The 20052-nt window shown below is 35.5% G+C and overlaps 1 protein-coding gene across 8 annotated transcripts in view; it reads right to left on the reverse strand.

The window, feature by feature from the left end:
* The window catches only part of LOC143253258 (TNF receptor-associated factor 4-like), a 38850-nt gene that overhangs the window by 13100 nt on the left and 5698 nt on the right, over positions 1 to 20052 (reverse strand). For 2 of the 8 annotated variants that reach the window (XM_076506820.1, XM_076506812.1), the window contains exons 2-3: positions 15988 to 16050; positions 1555 to 1659 (exon numbers count right to left, since the gene is read on the reverse strand). In XM_076506820.1, the coding sequence (XP_076362935.1) occupies positions 1555 to 1659; positions 15988 to 16008 (126 nt within the window). In that variant the 5' untranslated portion in view covers positions 16009 to 16050. Of the gene's footprint in view, positions 1 to 1554; positions 1660 to 8239; positions 11237 to 15182; positions 15620 to 15965; positions 16051 to 16082; positions 16234 to 20052 lie in introns of those variants that run through there. The other 6 variants (XM_076506818.1, XM_076506813.1, XM_076506816.1 and 3 more) reach the window with 5 other exon arrangements.

Raw genomic sequence — 20052 nt, forward strand, 5'->3', positions numbered from 1 at the left:
TAATCTACTAACGAATAGTGGAATTGACCACTATTATAACGTCCCCATGGCTAAAAGGGCAAACATGTTTGGTGTGACGGGGATTTAAACCCTGAAAACTCGCATTACGAATCGAGTGCCTTAACCACCAGGCCATGCCGGGCCTGGAAGAATTGGGTTAGAGATAATTAAAAAGATTTGAAAATTAAACAGTATGTCGGCAGTGAATACGATAAAAAACTGTTTGGAATACTATTATACACTAATTGTTGGAAATCTCTAAAGGGACTACATTAATTAAAAACGTAGTGTTTAAAAATGTAACTAACCTAAACTTAACTCCCTAACAAGATACATACTTATATGCAAAAACGGCTCGTTTGGGCTGAGAAAACACTTTTACATAGAAGAGCGAACAACGTTTCGACCTTCTTCGGTCATCGTCAGGTTCTCAGCCCAAACGAGCCGTTTTTGCATATAAATTTCTCAACAAGTGGGTTTCTCGTCATCACTGAAGATACATACTGCTTTTACATTCAGGATTTTCTTAAAATCTTCGATTTCTACAATTCCCCAAAAAGGTAGTTATAAATGCTATCAACAGCAAGGTAAGATAATATTTAATCCATACATTTTACACAAGACTTGTTCACTAAACACACCGAAATTTGAGAAAAAAAAAAAAGTGCCTTATCCAGATGTTCCCAATTATTTCATTCCCTCCCACTAGAAGTCTCTGAAGATACACACACACACACACACACACACACAGTCTGCCTGATAATGAAAGACAGATGTATAGAAGTCCTACGGCTTCTCCCCAAACGTAACCACAATATTTGTAAGGTTTGTTTGTTTTTGGAATTTCGCACAAAGCTACTCGAGGGCTATCTGTGCTAGCCGTCCCTAATTTAGCAGTGTAAGACTAGAGGGAAGGCAGCTAGTCATCACCACCCACCGCCAACTCTTGGGCTACTCTTTTACCAACGAAAAGTGGGATTGACCGTAACATTATAACGCCCCCACGGCTGGGAGGGCGAACATGTTTGGCGCGACACGGGCGCGAACCCGCGACCCTCAAATTACGAAGTACACGCCTTAACGCGCTAGGCCATGCCGGGCCCCTTTGTAAGGTACCAAGTCTGTCGAACTGGAGTTCCAACCTAATAGAAGGGGGTCGCAGTACTATTATATGTGGGGGGAATCGTAAGTTCACAACATATTGCGGTAACAGATATTTTACAGTATGAAATTAGCTATCACTACGCATGACCAAGGGGAAGCGGTCGTTACAAACTAAAATATTGTCAAAGGAAATAGGTCTACTTACACTAGCGCACTTGAAAATACTTAGCAGCATGTTTTTTAAACTAATTAAAACTCGCCATCAATAAACTAACGAGTGTCACACTGTTGGTCTGTTCGTAGAAGTCTAGTAAGCTTTGGTTGTGAGAAAATAATATACAAGGTCATTAGAAGTAACCTGAATATCCACATGTAATGATTAAGTTTCTCAGAACGCCAAACATAAAATTAACTCTGAAACGGATTTTTGTTGCCTTGATATATTCATACCTGTAACTTTCTCAGCTCATCTGTCCACTTACAGCCTTCTTTGTAGTGTATGCAGTAAACATGGGAACCCATCACTGTTGCCCTGGCGTCTGGATCTGGGTACACCTACCAAGAAATAAGGCAGAAGTTGAAATACAGAGGTTACGTGTATGAATGTAAGCCACTTACCAGCTGATTTTACCAAATAGCTTGCGTACTTAATTGTTAAGCTACCCCGAGAGATTAATCTGGTTATGCGGTAAACTAAAATTAAAAAAAAAACGAACTGCAAAACACCCAAGAAATCTATACATGCCCACTATAACCAGTTTTTTAAAAACTGGTTATGGACATTCTAAAGAAAACTAAACACTAAAAACAGCATTTCTCACAGTTTGACATACTCTCAAAACAATGTTTAACCGTAAAATTACGAGAACACTATTATAAAACATATAGTTTAAAACTGTGCAATGTTTAAAATATACGAAATAGCACAAAATTTGATATGTGGGATTTGGCTAGTTAAAAAAAAAAAAAAGGAACATTTGTACATCTGTCAACCAGTATTCTTTACAGTCGAACAAAAATTGTTTTGAAACTCAAACTAGCCTTATATCACGTGGCAAGCTAATCAATCCGCCATTCTCTTCCGCATGATAAACTAACATTTACAATCAATGAAAAAAAACTGCCGTTACTCAATTAACTCGTTATACTTATGAACTCCCCTAGTTGATTTATAATAAAGTTTTAACAGCGACGAACGTTCTCGCCTAATTTAAAAATAAATATTTACTTGCAGCGACACTAACAACCTAAGGTCACATTGCAAAAAGTCTTTCATATATTATTCGGAAAAAAATTTAATAGCTATGGTGTTGTCCTTAACGTATTAGAGAAGGTCTGACCAAGGTTACCAAAAACTATCCTATTAATAAAATTAAGTCGACCACTTAAGACAGGTTCAGATCGTATAAATGCCAACACTGACTTTGAACGGTATCTAAAGAATCGAGCAAGTATTCTTTAAAATCTGAAGGTTAACAAGAAAACTTGATAACAAATCATTATTATTTAGGCCTTTGATTACCTTTGCTGGAATATTTTAAAAGGAACTTATAGACATTGTTATATTACAGTGGTTGATCATAATATTTCTATTGAATTAAGTTTCAAAAGACAGCCATAACAATAAAATTAAAAATGTTAAAAGTTACAGCACTGACATCTTCAAAAGGCACGAACGCGAAACTGGGGGTAGAAAAAACTCTACAGTAACAATATTCGAGTTGTGCGAATCCGATTTAGGAAATTCCATGAAGAGTAAAAATCTAAGTTTCTTTTTTTTGACAGATAATTAACAACGTCCTTAGCTAACTCTTTAACTACTCTCTCCGAATCAGGAATCGAGACTTAAGACGTAAATATACGCCCAAACTTGAAGGGTATTTACGCAGCAAAAAAAAAAAGATTTAAAATTCGGACACGCTAACTAATAGTCATAAACTGGATTAGGCTTCACAAGAAGATATAACAAAGAAACAAAAAAGTTATGAACTGATCGTTAAAACTCTTGAATAATGAATTTGGCATTTTGTGGTTTCAAAACGATGTTGTTAACTTTTATAAATAGCGGCTCGGTTACAACTATTAATTGGTGTTTCTTGGCCAGCTTGATGAGTCCTGGTATTGAGCGAAAGGCTTCGTATGCATAAAATACAGCAAGTGCAGTGTAGACGAACAAACGTTCTTCTTTCTCCGGTTATTATTGCAGTGTTACTTCGCTACGCGAAAAAGTTGATTTACGACACTACAATCGCACGCTTCTGCAGGATCTTCTGTGATGACGAGAAAACCCACTTATAGAGAAAAATATATGTAAAAACGGCTGGTATGGAGTGAGAAAATTTTATGTAGAGGAGCAAACAACGTTTCAACCTTCTTCGGTCATCGTCAGGTTCATAAAGAAAGAGGTAACTGATCGATAGCTTACCATATGTTTGAAGGCAGTTGTGTAATTGAGCGTAGGAATTTAGAGGGCAAATAAACACAACATAACCAAAATAAACCAATACAAAGGAACATCTTTATACCTATTTTAATAAATATAATCAAACATAAGCACGCTCTCTCTGCTAAGTTACGGACGACTAGCGCAGATAGTTCTTGTGTAGCTTTGAGCAAAATCAAAACAAAAAATGTACGAATCAGTTGTTAAAGACCAATGCACGCTTGAATTTTCTCAACATAATCTGAACTGATTTTTTTACGAGCTGAAGATAACTAAAATTAAAGCTAACTTTACGACAGCACTTGACATGTTGAGTGCTATCTTATGCCACATTCCGAGTACACCTGTGCGAGTGAAAATGTTACACACATCCCATATATATTTGACAATAACTTGATAAAACCTATTATTAAAATCTAAATTTGATCACTTATTCATAGTTCAGTTTCATAATTATCCACAGGACCGGGTCCGATTAAACCTACTGGCGACCATCGATGGAACTATATGCATTTGTTAAAAAACATTCGAGAGCTGTCATTCCTATATTTTAAACTACTGATTAAGTATTCAGTATGGGAGAAAGTCGTAACGTTTCTAGAAGTTTCTGTAACATGGCCGAAATAGATAATTCCGTGTTAAATATACATCCTTTAACTCGTGTCACGTTCAAAATGGCAGGAACCCATTACCTAAATGCAAATACACTTGCGACAAAGTTCATAATCGCCATGGTATATGCTTCATGCCTGTAATATAAATTTAAAGTTACATCCACGGCCTGCACGCAGCTCTATATGCAAGCATGTAGTATATTATGAGGCTCCATATAGAATGCAAACATTAAATTGTGTGGGTGCCAACTGTTTTTCAGTCGCTGTTACTTGGTAAGTAATTAAATAAACTATCATATAAAATGGGCAATGATGCGTTTAGTAATGTTATACAGGTTTTATCACAAAATTAGTTATTTTGACAAAGCACAAGATGCACTTTTTATGAAAAAATGAATTAAGACTTAAATGTGGTAATCAAAAAGTCAACCACTGAAGTTTAATTTTTTTAAAACGAAGTTTTTTTCAAAGATGTTTCAATTGTGGGCAATTGCTCTAAACGTTTCTTTACACGAATTTAATAGTCTTTTTTGTGTGTGTTCAGACAAAGTTGTTTTTAGTAATGTCTTCCACTATTTTTTTGAAAATTTTAAATCTTATATTCGACTGGTTTTGAATTTTGCGCAAAGCTACACAATGGCTATCTATGCTAGCCGTCCCTAATTTAGCAGTGCAAGACAAAAGGGTAGGCAACCAGTCATCAATACCCACTGCCAACTGTTGGACAACTCTTACCAACAAATAGTGGGATTGACCGTCACATTATAACGCCCCCACAGCTGAAAGGGCGAGAATGTTTGGTGTGACGGAGGTTCGAACCAGCGATCCTCAGATTACGAGTCGAGTGCTTTAACCACCTAGCCATGCCGGGCCTGTATTCGACTGAAAAATGGGTTTGACAATTTTTCTATTGAAATAGAACTCTTTAATAAGACACCAAATTTTTGCTATGAAAAATAAATGCTTTTTATTACCAAATTATTTACCTAATCAGATTCTCACTTGAAAGCAAACAAACTCTTTTTGAAGTAATCTTCCTGACAAAGTTCTCACTTTGAAGAAAACAAACTTAAAACGTCTTAAAAAAATAAAACGGTGAAACTATATAAAAAAAATTATATGGGTGAAATGAGACCAGTTGCGATCAACTTGCGTGGAAACATCTAACGTATTATGGAATTTTTTTGCTCTGGCGAGACATTCCCTGCATCTATAGCAGGGGTTCCCAACCGGTGGGTCGCGACCCCTAGGGGTCGCAAAGCCTCAGCAGGGGAGTCGCGTAGCCTTGTTAGAAGTAGCTTGGGATAACAATTTTATTTCATCAATTACATTTTCAAGTCGCGAGTGCCAAAAGGTTGGGAACCCCCTGATCTATAGAAACGTTACATTAAACAAGGAAACTAATTCGTTGCTGTTACAACATGATTGAACACTTGTCAGGGTTATACAGTTTTCAGAGAATTAAACCTCTTCCTCATCCGCAATCCTAAAGACAAAATCGCAAAACTTTTAGTAGAGGAGTACATTAAAAAGTTTTCGTTCTGTTTATAAATAGTAAGCAAGAGGTTGTGTACTTTTACCCCTCCCCTTTTGTTTTTTTTTAGATGCGGCTGCTCCACATACAAACTGGCTTCATAACGCCGTTGGCTAATTTGAGATGTAGCTATAGTTTGATTCAGCAGGTCAAAATCCTTTTGAATGATGTATGAACACGCCTAAGGTCTTAGATTCACTTACTCTATCTAAATGTATTCCAATTTGAGGGTAGGCTGACAAATTCGATGAGAAATAAATCGAATGGGGTAAGTACTACGCTTGGTAGTATTTATGCAAAAAGTTATAAAAAATAGCATTATAAATTAATTTAATCATGCTTGAAAGTATTTAAAGTGCCGCGGTTTTTGAGAAGGAAATCTGGTATTGAAATAAATGATCCGTTGTTGGAGACTATATCATGGTCTTACGACAAGTTGACAAAATATTTTCTCCCCCATATTTTTCTGCTTCCTGTCAGCTGGTGGTGAAAAAGCAAGCAGAAGCAATCACTATCAACCTTTACAGGGCTACTTCAATTAAATGTGCGCAGAATATTTGCAAGTAGTATACATTATACTCTCATTTAGTTGCCGGAGGCGGTCCGTACCAAATCTAGCAAGTGGAATAATTTAAGAATGTATAGCTATTTAGTAAAATACTATGAACGAAGCGAATATGTTTAGTAATGTACACAATATCCGACGATAATGGCAAAAATTCTTAACAATAAACATTTGAAGAATAGTAGAATATAAAAACTTAATTTCATTAAATATGAATTTTACGTTTGTTTCTTGTTGGAGCTTATTTAACTATCATAATATTTACTAGCTGGTATATAGAAGTACACAGTATAACTATGCTTGTCTTAAAAAAAAAAAATCTTACTGTTAAGATACAATAAGTTGGGTGCACTGTGTCGACGGCAGAGAATCGCGCCCCTTATTTTAGAGTTAAGTTTGGAAATTTAACCGAGGAATGCGTTAAAACTTCAAACAGAAAAACAGAACAGATTACCTCAACGTGCTTTAAAGAATAGTTCAATAAGTTAAATTATGTGTATACGAGAGGTATCAAGTGTAGTAAACTTAGCATTCAACTTTTGGTGTCAAAAGGTTGTTGGTTCGTTTCCACATTTTCATTCATTTATAATACTGTTTTAATATTTAAAAAGTGCGTTAGTCTTCAAAACGCCTTAGTGTTTTTGGTGTGTAGCGTAAAAATGTTAAGGTATTTACGTAGTATAAAAAGACGAAAGATTTCTGCATACTAGATGCATTTGCACGAGGTCCCCCGAAGGTGCTTTGGTCATAGAGCAAGTCAAAACAAAAATTAAATCACAAATTGTTTTATTTCTTGATTTAAGAGTTCATATGTCATGCTGTGTTAGAGCCTCAGTGTGTGTAATTCTCGCGATTAACGGCAAGATCACGTTTTACAAGCGTCACAATAGTACAAACTGCAACTTTAGTATTTACAAACAGATAACACGTTACTGTATAATGGGGCCAATAGTAAAAGCAGATGATTCTTTTCCAGGCATACTCCGGCTCCCTTTCGAGAAATTAAAGCACTAAGCACGTAGGAATGTATTTTTTTTTTTTTTCCAAAAAGATGATTTTAAACAACTACCGCAAAGTCATTGCATATACCAACAAAACAGATAAAAGCTATATACTTCAAAATTAAACATTTTCAACCTATATTTCAAGATAACTCTTAAGCCCATACGTATGTGGTATTTAAAAAAAAAAAAAAAAAGTCAAATAGCCAAGTCTCGTACACAAAGAAAACCTGTATTTTGCACGATACAGGTAAAATAGCTTGGTCCAGTCATTACAAGCTTTAACTGAGATTAGTTTCAAATATCTAAATAGGCAAGTATTGCTAACGAAAAATGTATTCCATATGCTTTTTTCCCTGCATATATGGACGTTCCATCAGTTTTTTTAGTTTTTTTTTTTATAGAAATAAGATAGGTATTAGAAGTACACGTTCAACGAACGGAAAAGATACAAATGCTAGGTTTGGTGACAGTCGGTCCAGCAGTTTGCTAGTTATAAGCATACAACTTTGCCAAATCATGATTTATAGATAAATTATATATTTAAACCCATTATTAAAAAATTTGGATGACAGTACAGATATCCTTTCGAAAGTAATAGCGATCCGAAAGTAACAATAATAAAATAGGAAATTTGAAGTTTTTTTGTTTGTTTTGGATTTCTCGCAAAGCTACGAGTGCTATCTGCTAGCCATCTCTAATTTAGCAATGCAAGAAAGGAGGGTAGGCAACTAGTCATCAGTACCCACTGCAAACTTTTGGGCTACTCTTAGTGGAACTGACTGTCATTTTACAACGCCCCCACGTCTGAGAGGGCGAGCATGTTTGGTGCGACAGGAAATCGAACTTAGGACTCTCAGATTACGAGTCGAGTTCCCTAACCACCTAGCCATACCGGGCCTAATGTGCAGAGATCTAAATTTGAAACACGACACTGCTCTTAAACTGCGTTAAAAAATAGAGAATGTGCATACTTACGGAAAAGGAGACAGTCAACTCTACTTCATCAATGACTGGATCTTCAGTTTTTCTTCCTTCGAACTGAATTCCCACAGAAACATGATGAAAGGAAAACAGGAAACATCTCGCATAAAACCAGTTTCGTTATCTTACTGACGTCACTACGTGATTATATATACATTTTCTTTCAACATTTGCAGTCTTACGCACTCCAATGTCGTCTCCAACGACAACGATCAAATCCTGAGTGCTTCCGATTATCTTGTTCTATGACTAGCCAGTGGTTTTCTACCTCTTTCACCCTAGGTGGGAATGCTGTTAGCAGATCTATCCTGTAAGAAAACTAGTTCATCCGAGAATAACCATACTGCTGACTGCCTATTTTTCTTCTAGTCTACCAGTTTAAAATTAGGAACAGCAATTTCGAGATAATTATTTAGCTTTTGGCTAGAAGAATGATACAGGCAAGTTTCGGATATTTTATTGGGGTCATGATGACAATTTTATGAACAACTCCAACGGTATTTCCAGAGGAAAAAAAACCAACAAAAACTTTCTTACAAAAGCAATTTTAACTCCCTAAGAATAAACGTCAGTAAAACAGTTGAGCAATGAAGTTTTTTTTTTTTTTAACAAAAGACTTCTATTTCTATAAAGTAGTCTAAAGCTGTTTGTCTATTCGGCGCTCCCAAGAGTTTTTCGAACGAACAAAACTTCTTAACTTACAGCACCAGGTGTTTTGATACTCATTTCTGCCTTCATCTTGAAACAGCCCATCGAGATATGTGAATGGAAACGTTCATCTCGGTCGGTCTGAAAATTCGTGACCAGAATAGTGTGTGCGTGCGCACAAGTTCCAAAATGTTAATTTGTAAAGACGGAGGAGGCTTTGTACCTTTCAAAGACAACTGAAACTTGCTATTATAAACAAAAACCTGTCGTTACCACGAATTCACATGAAGAGGTCTTTGGCTTCCTTGTACTCGATAGGCAGGACCTAACAGCACTCGGGCAGTGGTTGATTACTTCTATTTTGTTAAGCGAAGCACAGATTACTCCTGGCCAACATGGACATATACGAGCTGCTAAACATGATCCTGGTTACAAGATACATTTTTTAAATCTGTTCACCGTAACAAGTGTACACATTGTTTTGTTTCAAAGAGTTAAATTAGACATCTCCAACGCTAAACTCGATGCAAGCTGTGATTTCTAAAAGTACAACGACGACCATTTAGGGCACCAAGTATCTTTTCTTTGGAAGTCATAAAATAAATATAAACTTTACTGCTTATTTTTTTTATAAATAGACGTCGATAATCTAAACTTATACATTAAGATAGCCTCAACAGGTTCCATTAACTTTCGGAACAAAAATTGAAGATATATAAATATCTGAAATATATATGTGCTATTCTTCTCGAGTTAACGAATGACTACTTAAATAGCTTTTAGTGCCACCTGTTATATGTCCATGCAAATAGTTCGCAGTGTGGATCTCATCAACATTGGTGTGGAGGTTCATTAGTTTCGTTATGTCCATGCTGGGCTACATAGAAATTTTCAGTTTTGCGGTTTTCATGGGCGTTTTTACGTTTACCACAACTTCGCCTCCCCTTCTATTCTGATACGAAAGAATGTTGGGTTCATGCGAAGACACATGCAAACTTGTAGTTTACGGGTGTTTTTGCGTTTCTTATAATTGCAAGGGAAGCAGCTTTGAGTCTTAATCTTTCATTAAAATATGAATTTATATATGTTACTTCCGTATACTCCAGCTGGTATATCAATATTACTTGCCATTTAATCACACCAACACACAAATCACTTTAAACCTACACCATTATTGTTAAAAGAAAAAAAGGTTGCTTATTAATAGTTACTGAAGATGCAAAACAAGTTTTCCTAGTTACTTCGATTAGAACCTGGATAGAAGTCTTGTCTACATTTACGAACAAGCGGAATATTACATTTAACTTCATGTATTTCAAGATTTCAAATACTCAAGTTTGTCTTAATACACTTAAGACAAACATTTAAAGGTAAATTTTCAATAAATTTAATAATTGCCTTAGAAACTGTACTTTGGTTAGGCATAATTCCCGTGTGGTTGCCATATTTTTAAACACTTTAGTTTTTGAGTAAAAAATGAAAAAATATGCGGATCCTCGAACTCAAATTCCTCTCGGTCGTTCGGCTGTTTCTGTGACGTTTTGCAACTATATTACAACACGCTTCGTTGCGTGCCGACCATAATGTTCCTTTCAGTGCTGGTATTTTATGTAAATCTATCCGTGCTTTTTTCGGATTACATACTTTGCGAGACTATTTTTTGTCTTCATATTGCTACTTTATGTTTGTTTTATGATAACATGATTTACTGCGTTACTTATGGTTATAAAAACGGTTCGGCATCGGGCAAAAGCTTCTTTTCGTTTTGTTTGTTTTTGAATTTCGCACAAAGCTACCCGGGGCTATCTGTGCTAGCTGCTCCTAATTTAGCAGTGTAAGACTAGAGGGAAGGCAGCTAGTCATCACTACCCACCGCCAACTCTTGAGCTACTCTTTTATCAACAAATAGTGGGATTGACCGTCACATTATAACGCCCCCACGGCTGAAAGGGCGAGCATGTTTGTCGCGATGGGGATGCGAACCCACGACCCTCAGACTACGAGTCGCACGCCTTAACACACTTGGCCATGCTGGGCCGCAAGGAGAAGTAACCGGCAAAGTGGCAACAGTGTGTGTGGATGGTCAATAGGAAGAACTGGACTCCTTCACACCATGCAAAGCTTTGTCAAGACCACTTTGAACGCTCATGTTTTGTGTCGGATCCCACTGTTTTGGATTCCGTAGGTTTAAAGCTAGGCAGGTTGAGACTAAAAAAACCATCGGCAGTGGGCAGGATCGTCACCACCATCTTTCCTCGTGTAGAGCTGAGGACTGATCTCAGCCTGCAGCGTACGAGTTCCACCCCTCTGAATCCATCCCTTGCCTTCACGAAAAGAACAAATTTAAAAGGTATGTGTGCAGTATAAAGCGATAAACAATAACTAGTATAATATAATAATTTTAAAAAGTACAAGTTTTTGAAGAATGTAACTAGACATACACATTTCATATTCATGAGCGTGTTTTGCATTTGTGGCACCTGAAAGTCAGTGAAACCTTGATTTCCAGTGGACAAATCTATTCTAAATAGAGTGTATTCCAAGTTTAAAAGCTAGTAGATCATTTTGTAGATGTTTTCGTATCATTTTTAAATATGTAAAAGTTTAAAGAATTCCATTTTTCAAATTTAACATTTTAAGGTGAATTAACTATTCAGACTGCTACATCTAGTTTGATTTTATAGACAGTTATGACGTATAATTGAAATTCATTTTGTTACGAGTCAAATACCCGGTACAATGATTGTGGAAGAGCCGAGTATTAGTTACTATAGTCGGCAAAGTATAAACAAATAAAACCCAGTCTGTGATACCAATAATTTATAAACACCAGACAGGTTTCGAGATGCTCAAAATTGCACGTGAAATAATACAGACCATATTTGTTGTCATGACTTACGCTTACCACTGGAGGTATGACCGACTCGCAACCGGCCTGGGTGCTATCAGTATCACTCACAGTTCCGCTACTCTCACTCGTGGAACAGTCCTCATCAATAGAACTTGTCAGATCTGTGTCAAAAGTAAATGTTCTAGGTTCGTTCAGAGTAGGTTCGAATTGATATGGAGCTACTCGACACTGTTCATAACACAAAGTCAAAACAAACTCCGCCTCTGTTTCTCCGTATACACTGGCCATGTTTATTTATATTCAACACTGACGGTTTGTTTGACAACTATTACGTCACAGTACTTTTCCTATCGGCAAACGTAAAAATTAAAACGTTCGCATTGCCGCTCGGAAAGGGCTCTTTCTGAACCAAGTTCTGTTTCATTTATTAGCACCCATGTTTTATAAAAAATGTGAACCTACAAAATTAATCAGTGTGAGTAGTTCTTTTGACTGCAAAGTTTTTTTTTCTGTAAAATTCACCTTTAATCCCATAAGTAAACATTCCAAAGACATCAGTACGAAATGAGACATAAGAACAATGTAGAACGCAAGTAATTTAAGTTTCAAAAATTCAAACAGGCCAATTTTTTCACCATGTTACCTAATGACAGCATTAAGATTAGGCGCGTTTAAAAGAAAGTACCTCAAGTATATGTTATTTATAAAACAATATAGTAACTGAACATTGAACGATGAAAGATGAGTTTCTTTTGAATTTCGCGCAAAGCTACTCGAGGGTTATCGGCGCTAGCCGTCCGTAATTTAGCAGTGTAAGACTAGAGAGAAGGAAGCTTGTCAAACACTCACCACCAATTCTTGGGATACTCTTATCAACGAATAGTGGAATTGAACGAACATTTTAACGCCCCAACGGCTGAAAGGGCAAACATGTTTGGTTCCACCGGGATTCGAACCCACAACCCTCGGATTACTAGTCGAACGCCTTAACACACTTGGCCATGAACAATGAAAGACGGGAAATAGTTACATTTTATTAGTGTTTGAGAAATATGGCTGCTTCAACACAATTAGGTCGTATCCAAATTATTTCTATTTTTACTTTAGCAAACTAAAATCTTAACAATACGTCTCGGTGATGAGTGTTACATACCCAAGTCTGCAAAATTCCACCTTATATATAAAGAATAATACGTTTATTAATTCATTACTTAATCAAGAATTAAGGGCCAAAATACATACTTGAATGCCGACATTATTACATTAATTAGAAATGTTTTGCCACTTGGCTTTTTCATTGCTCTAGATTTAGTAACAAATTTATTGACTCCAGATAGAGATAAACGCATTGACTACACGCCTACACTTGACAATACTGTCAAGAGAAGACTAAAAAGAATGCTATGAAACAAACCCTCCTGTTTCAGACCATTTCTGAAAAGGAACTGGCAGCTTCATTACAGATAGCACTATTAATGTGTGGATTACAAGTCTATTTGGAACATTTGAATTCGTAAATGCTATGAAACAAACCCTCCTGTTTCAGACCATTTCTGAAAAGGAACTGGCAGCTTCATTACAGATAGCACTATTAATGTGTGGATTACAAGTCTATTTGGAACATTTGAATTCGTAAAAAAATAAAACGACGAAAAGTTAAGGATACTTATGGAGAGCGAGTACATTTACTTCTCTAACCTTATAAATCACTGAAAGCGATACTAAAATGTTTCTATATGATCACCTATATCTAATTGTCAGTTACAAATTAATTTTCTAACAACACGACCCAGGACCGAATCCTAGACCATCACGAAAAGTACATTCTATGGGGCTTTTCTGAAGATGACAACAGGTAAGCAGCTGAAATACGTATGATGCAAGTTACTTAGTATGTAGTAGTAACGAAAAGTAATTAACTAATAATTAGGCTTAAGTGATCTTACAGGGTTAAAGTCATTACAACGACACATATCTGACCAAATAAACGTTCATTAACACCAGATTGAGTCTTGATCTTTAATTTAAAATACCGTACAATTTAAAAAAAAGGAATGGACTGTTAATCTTCTTCAAATCACATTTGCATAACAAGCAGCATTTTGTTTTTAAATTTAAACTTTAAAGTCTAATTTAATGCGTGAGCTATAGTCTTGAAGTAAACTTGTAGCATATAGTAAATATTTTTTTTTTTCGAATGCACGGACCCAAAATGTCATAAATGCTAATTTAATATTTCAAAAAAAAAGAGAAAGAAAAGCTATTATCCTATTTATCAGTGTTCGTTTAAGAGACTGAATATTTTGTATTCTGATAACTAGATTTAAGAAATAAATGAGAGTTGATAATCTTATGACAGCGAGGAAATACGTAAACCTATATATACTACACACACAGAGAAACCATTTTAAGTAATGGTGCGAACTCAGACTACCGCACCTTTCTTTAGGAACACATCTGGTGTTAGAGATATGATCTCCCCCAGTTTACCCTGAAACTATATATTTGTTTTAATATAGTTTACTACCAATAAAGTTCCACAAATTGTATATAGAGTGCTGAGCTCAGCAGAACCTATAATAAAAGTTTTTGTTGTACAAATTACACGATTGACCACAAGTGCTTAACCAATAGACTTGCAGCTGGACCACTAATGGTAAAAATTAAGCGGAAAAAAATCATTTATTTTATATGCAAGTTTCATTAAGAAACCACAGAAGTTTAGTGGAATTAAATGCAGCTTTGGCGTGTGCATGCATGAGTGTTTAATTTACTATTTGTACGACTATATTGATATTAGGGACTTACGGAACCACCAACTTTATGGGCGAATAATTTGAAACATTTGTTTAAAAAGTCAATGCGAAACAAGCCTTAAGTAATTCTAGGGTTAAGAAAAATAGGGTAATGAATAACGTCGTGTATTGCCGCAAGTTTCTTTTTTAATAGAGAACAAAAACAAAAATAAAAGTTGGAGGAACGGGCACTTCAAAATATATAGTACGAGTAGAAGTTTCGATTGAATCTTGGGGGATTTATGCAAACATGTTCAAACTGACAGCCATTTTTAAGAACGTTAAATATGATTTATTTTATTGTTCCCGTAACTTCAGGAGATAAGTATTCTTATCCTTTCTTATTTAGTCATCGTTTGTATTAGAGAGATAATATGCAACTTCGAGATCTAAATTATAAAAACTAAATAGAAGATTAAATATATAAAAAAAAATACGTGTACAGCTTAAGTTCCTTGTTTATTGCCAAAAATAATGTGAAAAACAACAAAATTTAAACTAAAGAAAACCGAAACTTTTAGCTTCAAGCAAAGCCATTTTTTATGCGAATGATTATTTTTTTTCTTGATCAAATCTTACCAAGTTGTTCGATGCATACATTTATTTATTCTCCCAGTCATTACTTATCAATATACACCCCTACCTAGATTCGTTTTCCTTTCGGTTCTGTTTTATCGTTCCTATACAAAACATGGTTTCGCTCCGATCCAAGTGCTTAACTAATAATCTTGACCAGTAGTCAGCCTGCGTAAATGGATATCACCGATACGAAACAGCAGTATTTAAAAACAAACACTGTATAAACGCACTAGATAGTTGATGAATGCTACCAAGACACGTTTTTACAGGATTGTAGAATCACGTGACGGACAGATGAAGCAACACGAATGACAGTGCATCTCCAACTTGGATCCATCTCGCATACTCAGCTTATTGAAGTAATGTTATCACAAAGTTGCCAGTTCAATTTCTTTACACATCATTGAGTTCGTTTAGATAAATATCTAACACAGTACTTTGCCTTAACTTTAGAACAGCACAATGAAGTGGGCAAACTCAGCAGGGCTGAGTACAGCATTATGCAATATTAATAAAATTAGCATGAAACAAATCGTTCTGAAAAAAAAAAAAAAAAAGACTACCTTTCGAAATAGTTGTTCGCGTATGCTAAACGGATACGTAATTGGGTAGTGAGGAATGCACGTGTTTATTTAAAAGATACCCAACTTTTCTGACTAACTCATTCCACCCTAATGACAAACTGTTTGCAATGTAATCTTAGACTGTTTGTTTTTGCATATTCTCTAGTTCAATTTAGTTAACCCCGTAAGACAAATTAGTAACCAAATTCAAGTCACTCAGCAACTTCAAACTAACAAAAAAGACTATATAAAACTTGTGCTACCAAGTTGTAACGCGACCGTACCTTTGCAAGACCAAACACTTACTAATGGCTGTTGGCTCTTCATTCTACTACGTCAACGTATCTGCTTCGTCTAAAAGGTTTCTTCCTAGACACAAGAAAAACAAAACAATCATTTACCAGAGATTCTTTCCATTGTCTGTGTCACGTTATCACTAGCATTCCACTCGCGTGCAAGCAAAGTACGATCTGGATCAAAGGCAGTACAAATGCTAGTAAGCATTGCATCTTTTATATAATTTGTACCCTACAGGGGTGAAACGTTCTTGGATTCATCTTAGTCTTGATAACAGCTTAGTTCTATTCTTTATCCACTCATTACATTTCACATCCAGTCCAACAGAGTGAGTACTCTGTATTTCAACTCTTGTATTTTTTTTTTTGGAGGGGGGTAGAAGAGGAAAGAATTTAAAAACATAGAAGTTAACTTAATTGAGAAAATACATTTGGATATTTAAACATAAAATTGAAGTTAACTGTAAATTTATGTAACCAGCATTTTATTCCTCCATTTAATAAAACTATATCAAAAATTGTTTACCATTAATTAACTACCTTCTAGGCAAGGCTTTCGCCAAAAGTAGGGTGGGGTTGCTTTGGACCAACTTTTAATCTGCTAAATTTTACTCTTAATACATAGAATATTAAACTTGTCGGCACCTGGATTAGCTCTTATTAAAAACCTAAGTTTATAACGCAAACATTATATACAATAAGAAATTTTAGAAATGTGTGTTGTACATAATTCACTTCTAATGTCCTAATACAGATAAAAATAATTCTAAACACGTTTGTTTTTCGACGTCTTCAGAACACGGTTAGCTACTTTCGAACAGAATGAATTTTAAGAGCAAAAACTAATCACATGAAGGTCAAGATTCGACGGAACACCGGATGTCATCCAGGCGTGCTCATCACAGGAAGTCGATTTGACCTTGGTAGCACATCGGTATTCAACCTAAATGTGGGAAGGCCAGTTTTTATGACGATTCCTAGCGAGGGAAATGAAAAGTACTACTAGGTTACCTTATATTTAGGATAAAATAAATTGTTTATTCATGAAAAGTAGCTATTTCGTTACTATATCGGAAGTACATAGAAGTGTGTACAACATTATTGTGGGGGTGAAGTTACGAACAAATGTTAAACAAGTCAGCAAATAGTACGAGGAATCGTCAGACTAGCCCTCAGAAAAATTATCATAATAAAGTAGTTTAAAAACAAAACAAAACGAGAACAGCATTCGTTTGTTGTTATTCAAGTTACGTAATGGGCTATCTGTGCTCTGACCATCGCGAGTATCGAAACCAAATTTTGAGCCACCATGGAAGCAGCAGTATTAAGTTTATTATATAGTTAAATTTTGCGTTTGGTAGCTTTTATTAATAATAACGCATCCTAGAAGATCACCGAAATATGTCCGTTGTGAAACAGAGCTATGCAGCGAGCTATTTATGTTCTGCTAACCGCAAATATTGATAAACTGTTAAGTCCATGGAAAAAAAAAAAAAAAGAGAGAGAGAGAGAAGAAACAGCACTTTCTTTCATCCTCTCGATTCTCCTTACGCACAGAAAGACACTTTCGATAACATTCCCAAATTTGTTCGCACGATTACAGCTACGCGTATGTTTTAGGGCACTTCCTCAAAAATAAGAAGCTCGGAAGCGTTAATAACAAAGTATTAAAAACTCATTACATTCGTATTTTAATTGGATTAAAATACGATTCAAAACAAGAATTCCAGTTGAATACTTATGGAAACGTCCAACAATCAGATTAACCTCATTGTAAATACTAACGGCGATACCATCGGTATTTCTAAGAGACAGAAAATATTTTGCAAACACCTTCAAACAGCTCTCATGCACCGTTGTCATTTCAAATTAATATTACAGATGACAATGATACACGAAATTCTTACTAATTTCCATATCAATTTACGTTTCAGTCCTATCTACACACACATGCGCGTTATTTTTAGTTCCTGCCGATTGGTTTTCATATACCAGAACATAATTTCGCACAAAAACGACACATAGCTGTCCCTAATACCGAACTAATAGATTAAAGAGCAGGCAGCCAATGAACAGCACTCACCGCCAACTCTTAATCTACTTTTATCTCACAAGAATAATGGAACTTTGATTGTCACTCTTATAGCGCACAGATGGCCCCAAAATGGATAAAAAAAAAGTCAGTTTTTTTCTTTTTTTTTAAGACAACAGGACACTAACGACGAGTCTACAAATTCTAAGCAGTCATGTCCGGCCCACTACAGAGAATATTTCCACAGGACGGAGTACGATTTAAGATAATATTTTACGAAAGAAACTCCTTGTAACCGCTAGGTTGGCTATTAATATTTACTTTTAGAACGTCTTTTCACAGACAGCTCTTACAAATATTTATAAAATCACTTAGAATAAGTAGAAAACAAAGATACATTTAGAGTTTAGCGCGTGAACCTCATCCAAGTTCCAACTAGTTAAACAAAATAAGACTCTTACTAATAAAGCATGGAACAACGTTTCGATCTTCTTGGGTCATCTTCAGGTTAACAATCTTTAACCTGAAGATGACCCAAGAAGATCGAAACGTTGTTCTCTACTTTATTAGTAAAAGTAGAATACCCATAGCAGCAGTCTTGAGATACATTTTTATTTCGAGTTTTTGTTTCTCGTCATCACGAAAAAAACCAAAACTTCTCGGGAAACTGGATCTGCAGAAGCTTTGTTAACCCAGTATTTTATGTAACCCCCAGGCGATTTACAAGTTCTCAATTTTACATTATTATTATTATTATTATTATTTTTTTTTTTATAAGTTTGTTACATTGTTTTCATACATACGCAAAATATTAAGAAAAATTTATAACAAGAAAAGTTGTATTTGCCTTCTCAGACGTTGGGTCGTTCGAATCTTTTACACGTAGTAACTGATAAAAGATTTTTGTTCGCTTCGTATAAGGCTACTCTAGACTATCGGCGTTAGTCGTGCCTAATTTTAAAGCGACAGATCAGAGTAAAACAATTGGTCAACACCACCCACTATTGACCTTTCTGTTGGACTCTACCAATGAATAATGGGAATTGATCATAACCTTGTAATGCCTCTAGGGTCAAATGGTTGGTACAACGTTTCACTCTTGCGATACACAGATCGCGCGTGCGCTGCTCTAACAAAACAATTTTGCACACGATTCTCTTTTGTGCCTATACCATCATCTGAAGGTGGTATGTCAGAAATAATTGTTGGCGATCAATTAAGAAACCCGTATTAACCACACACTCCACGCGTGATTAGACAACAATCAACAGTGTACAGGCTATGATGCTATGCTGTTGCCCATTACGCTTTGTATTTATGTGAAAACGATGACCGAAGAAGGTTGAAACGTTGTTCGCTCCTCTACGTAAAAATATTTCTCAACCCAAACGAGCAGCTTTCACATAAATATTTTTCTCTACAAATGGGTTTTCTCGACATCACTGATCATTACGCTTTGTGTTCATATTTATTTATTTGTCCATCAACAAAAACAGAAGGAGAAAAAACAAATTATTGCGCCCTCTATAAAGAACTATTTGCAATTTGTTATTTAAACTTACAAGCTGTAAAATTGAGTTTAATTATTTTTCTGAAACTAACAGTCACATAAACAGTTTCTTCTCGTACCCCAATCGTTATGTTTAAATTGCGCATTAGTTAAGGTATAGGAACTGGTACGCAAAATATTCATTTAAACTTCTCATACCTACGAGTTTCTTGTTTATAATTACTAATTGATATCCAGTGTAATAAATGAAAGTCAATACAGTGGAGTGATTGTGAAAAACAAGACTGGCATTATATTATAGTTTCCAGGAGGAATAACTAAAGGACGACCATTATTTATCAGTTTGTTTTAATTTAACGCAAAACTGCATAATGAGTTGCCTGCACTTTGCCAACCATAGAACCACGAATTTATAAGATCAGTAGCAGCCTTTCCTAATAGCACATAGATGCTGAAGACGATTTAAAAACTAAGAACCTTATTATTTTGCAATCATTTATATTGGGTATTCTATACCCGCGGAGGATAGAGTA

This window comes from Tachypleus tridentatus, chromosome 6, assembly GCF_004210375.1.
Source record: "Tachypleus tridentatus isolate NWPU-2018 chromosome 6, ASM421037v1, whole genome shotgun sequence".
In the NCBI taxonomy this organism is placed as follows: Eukaryota; Metazoa; Arthropoda; class Merostomata; order Xiphosura; family Limulidae; genus Tachypleus; species Tachypleus tridentatus.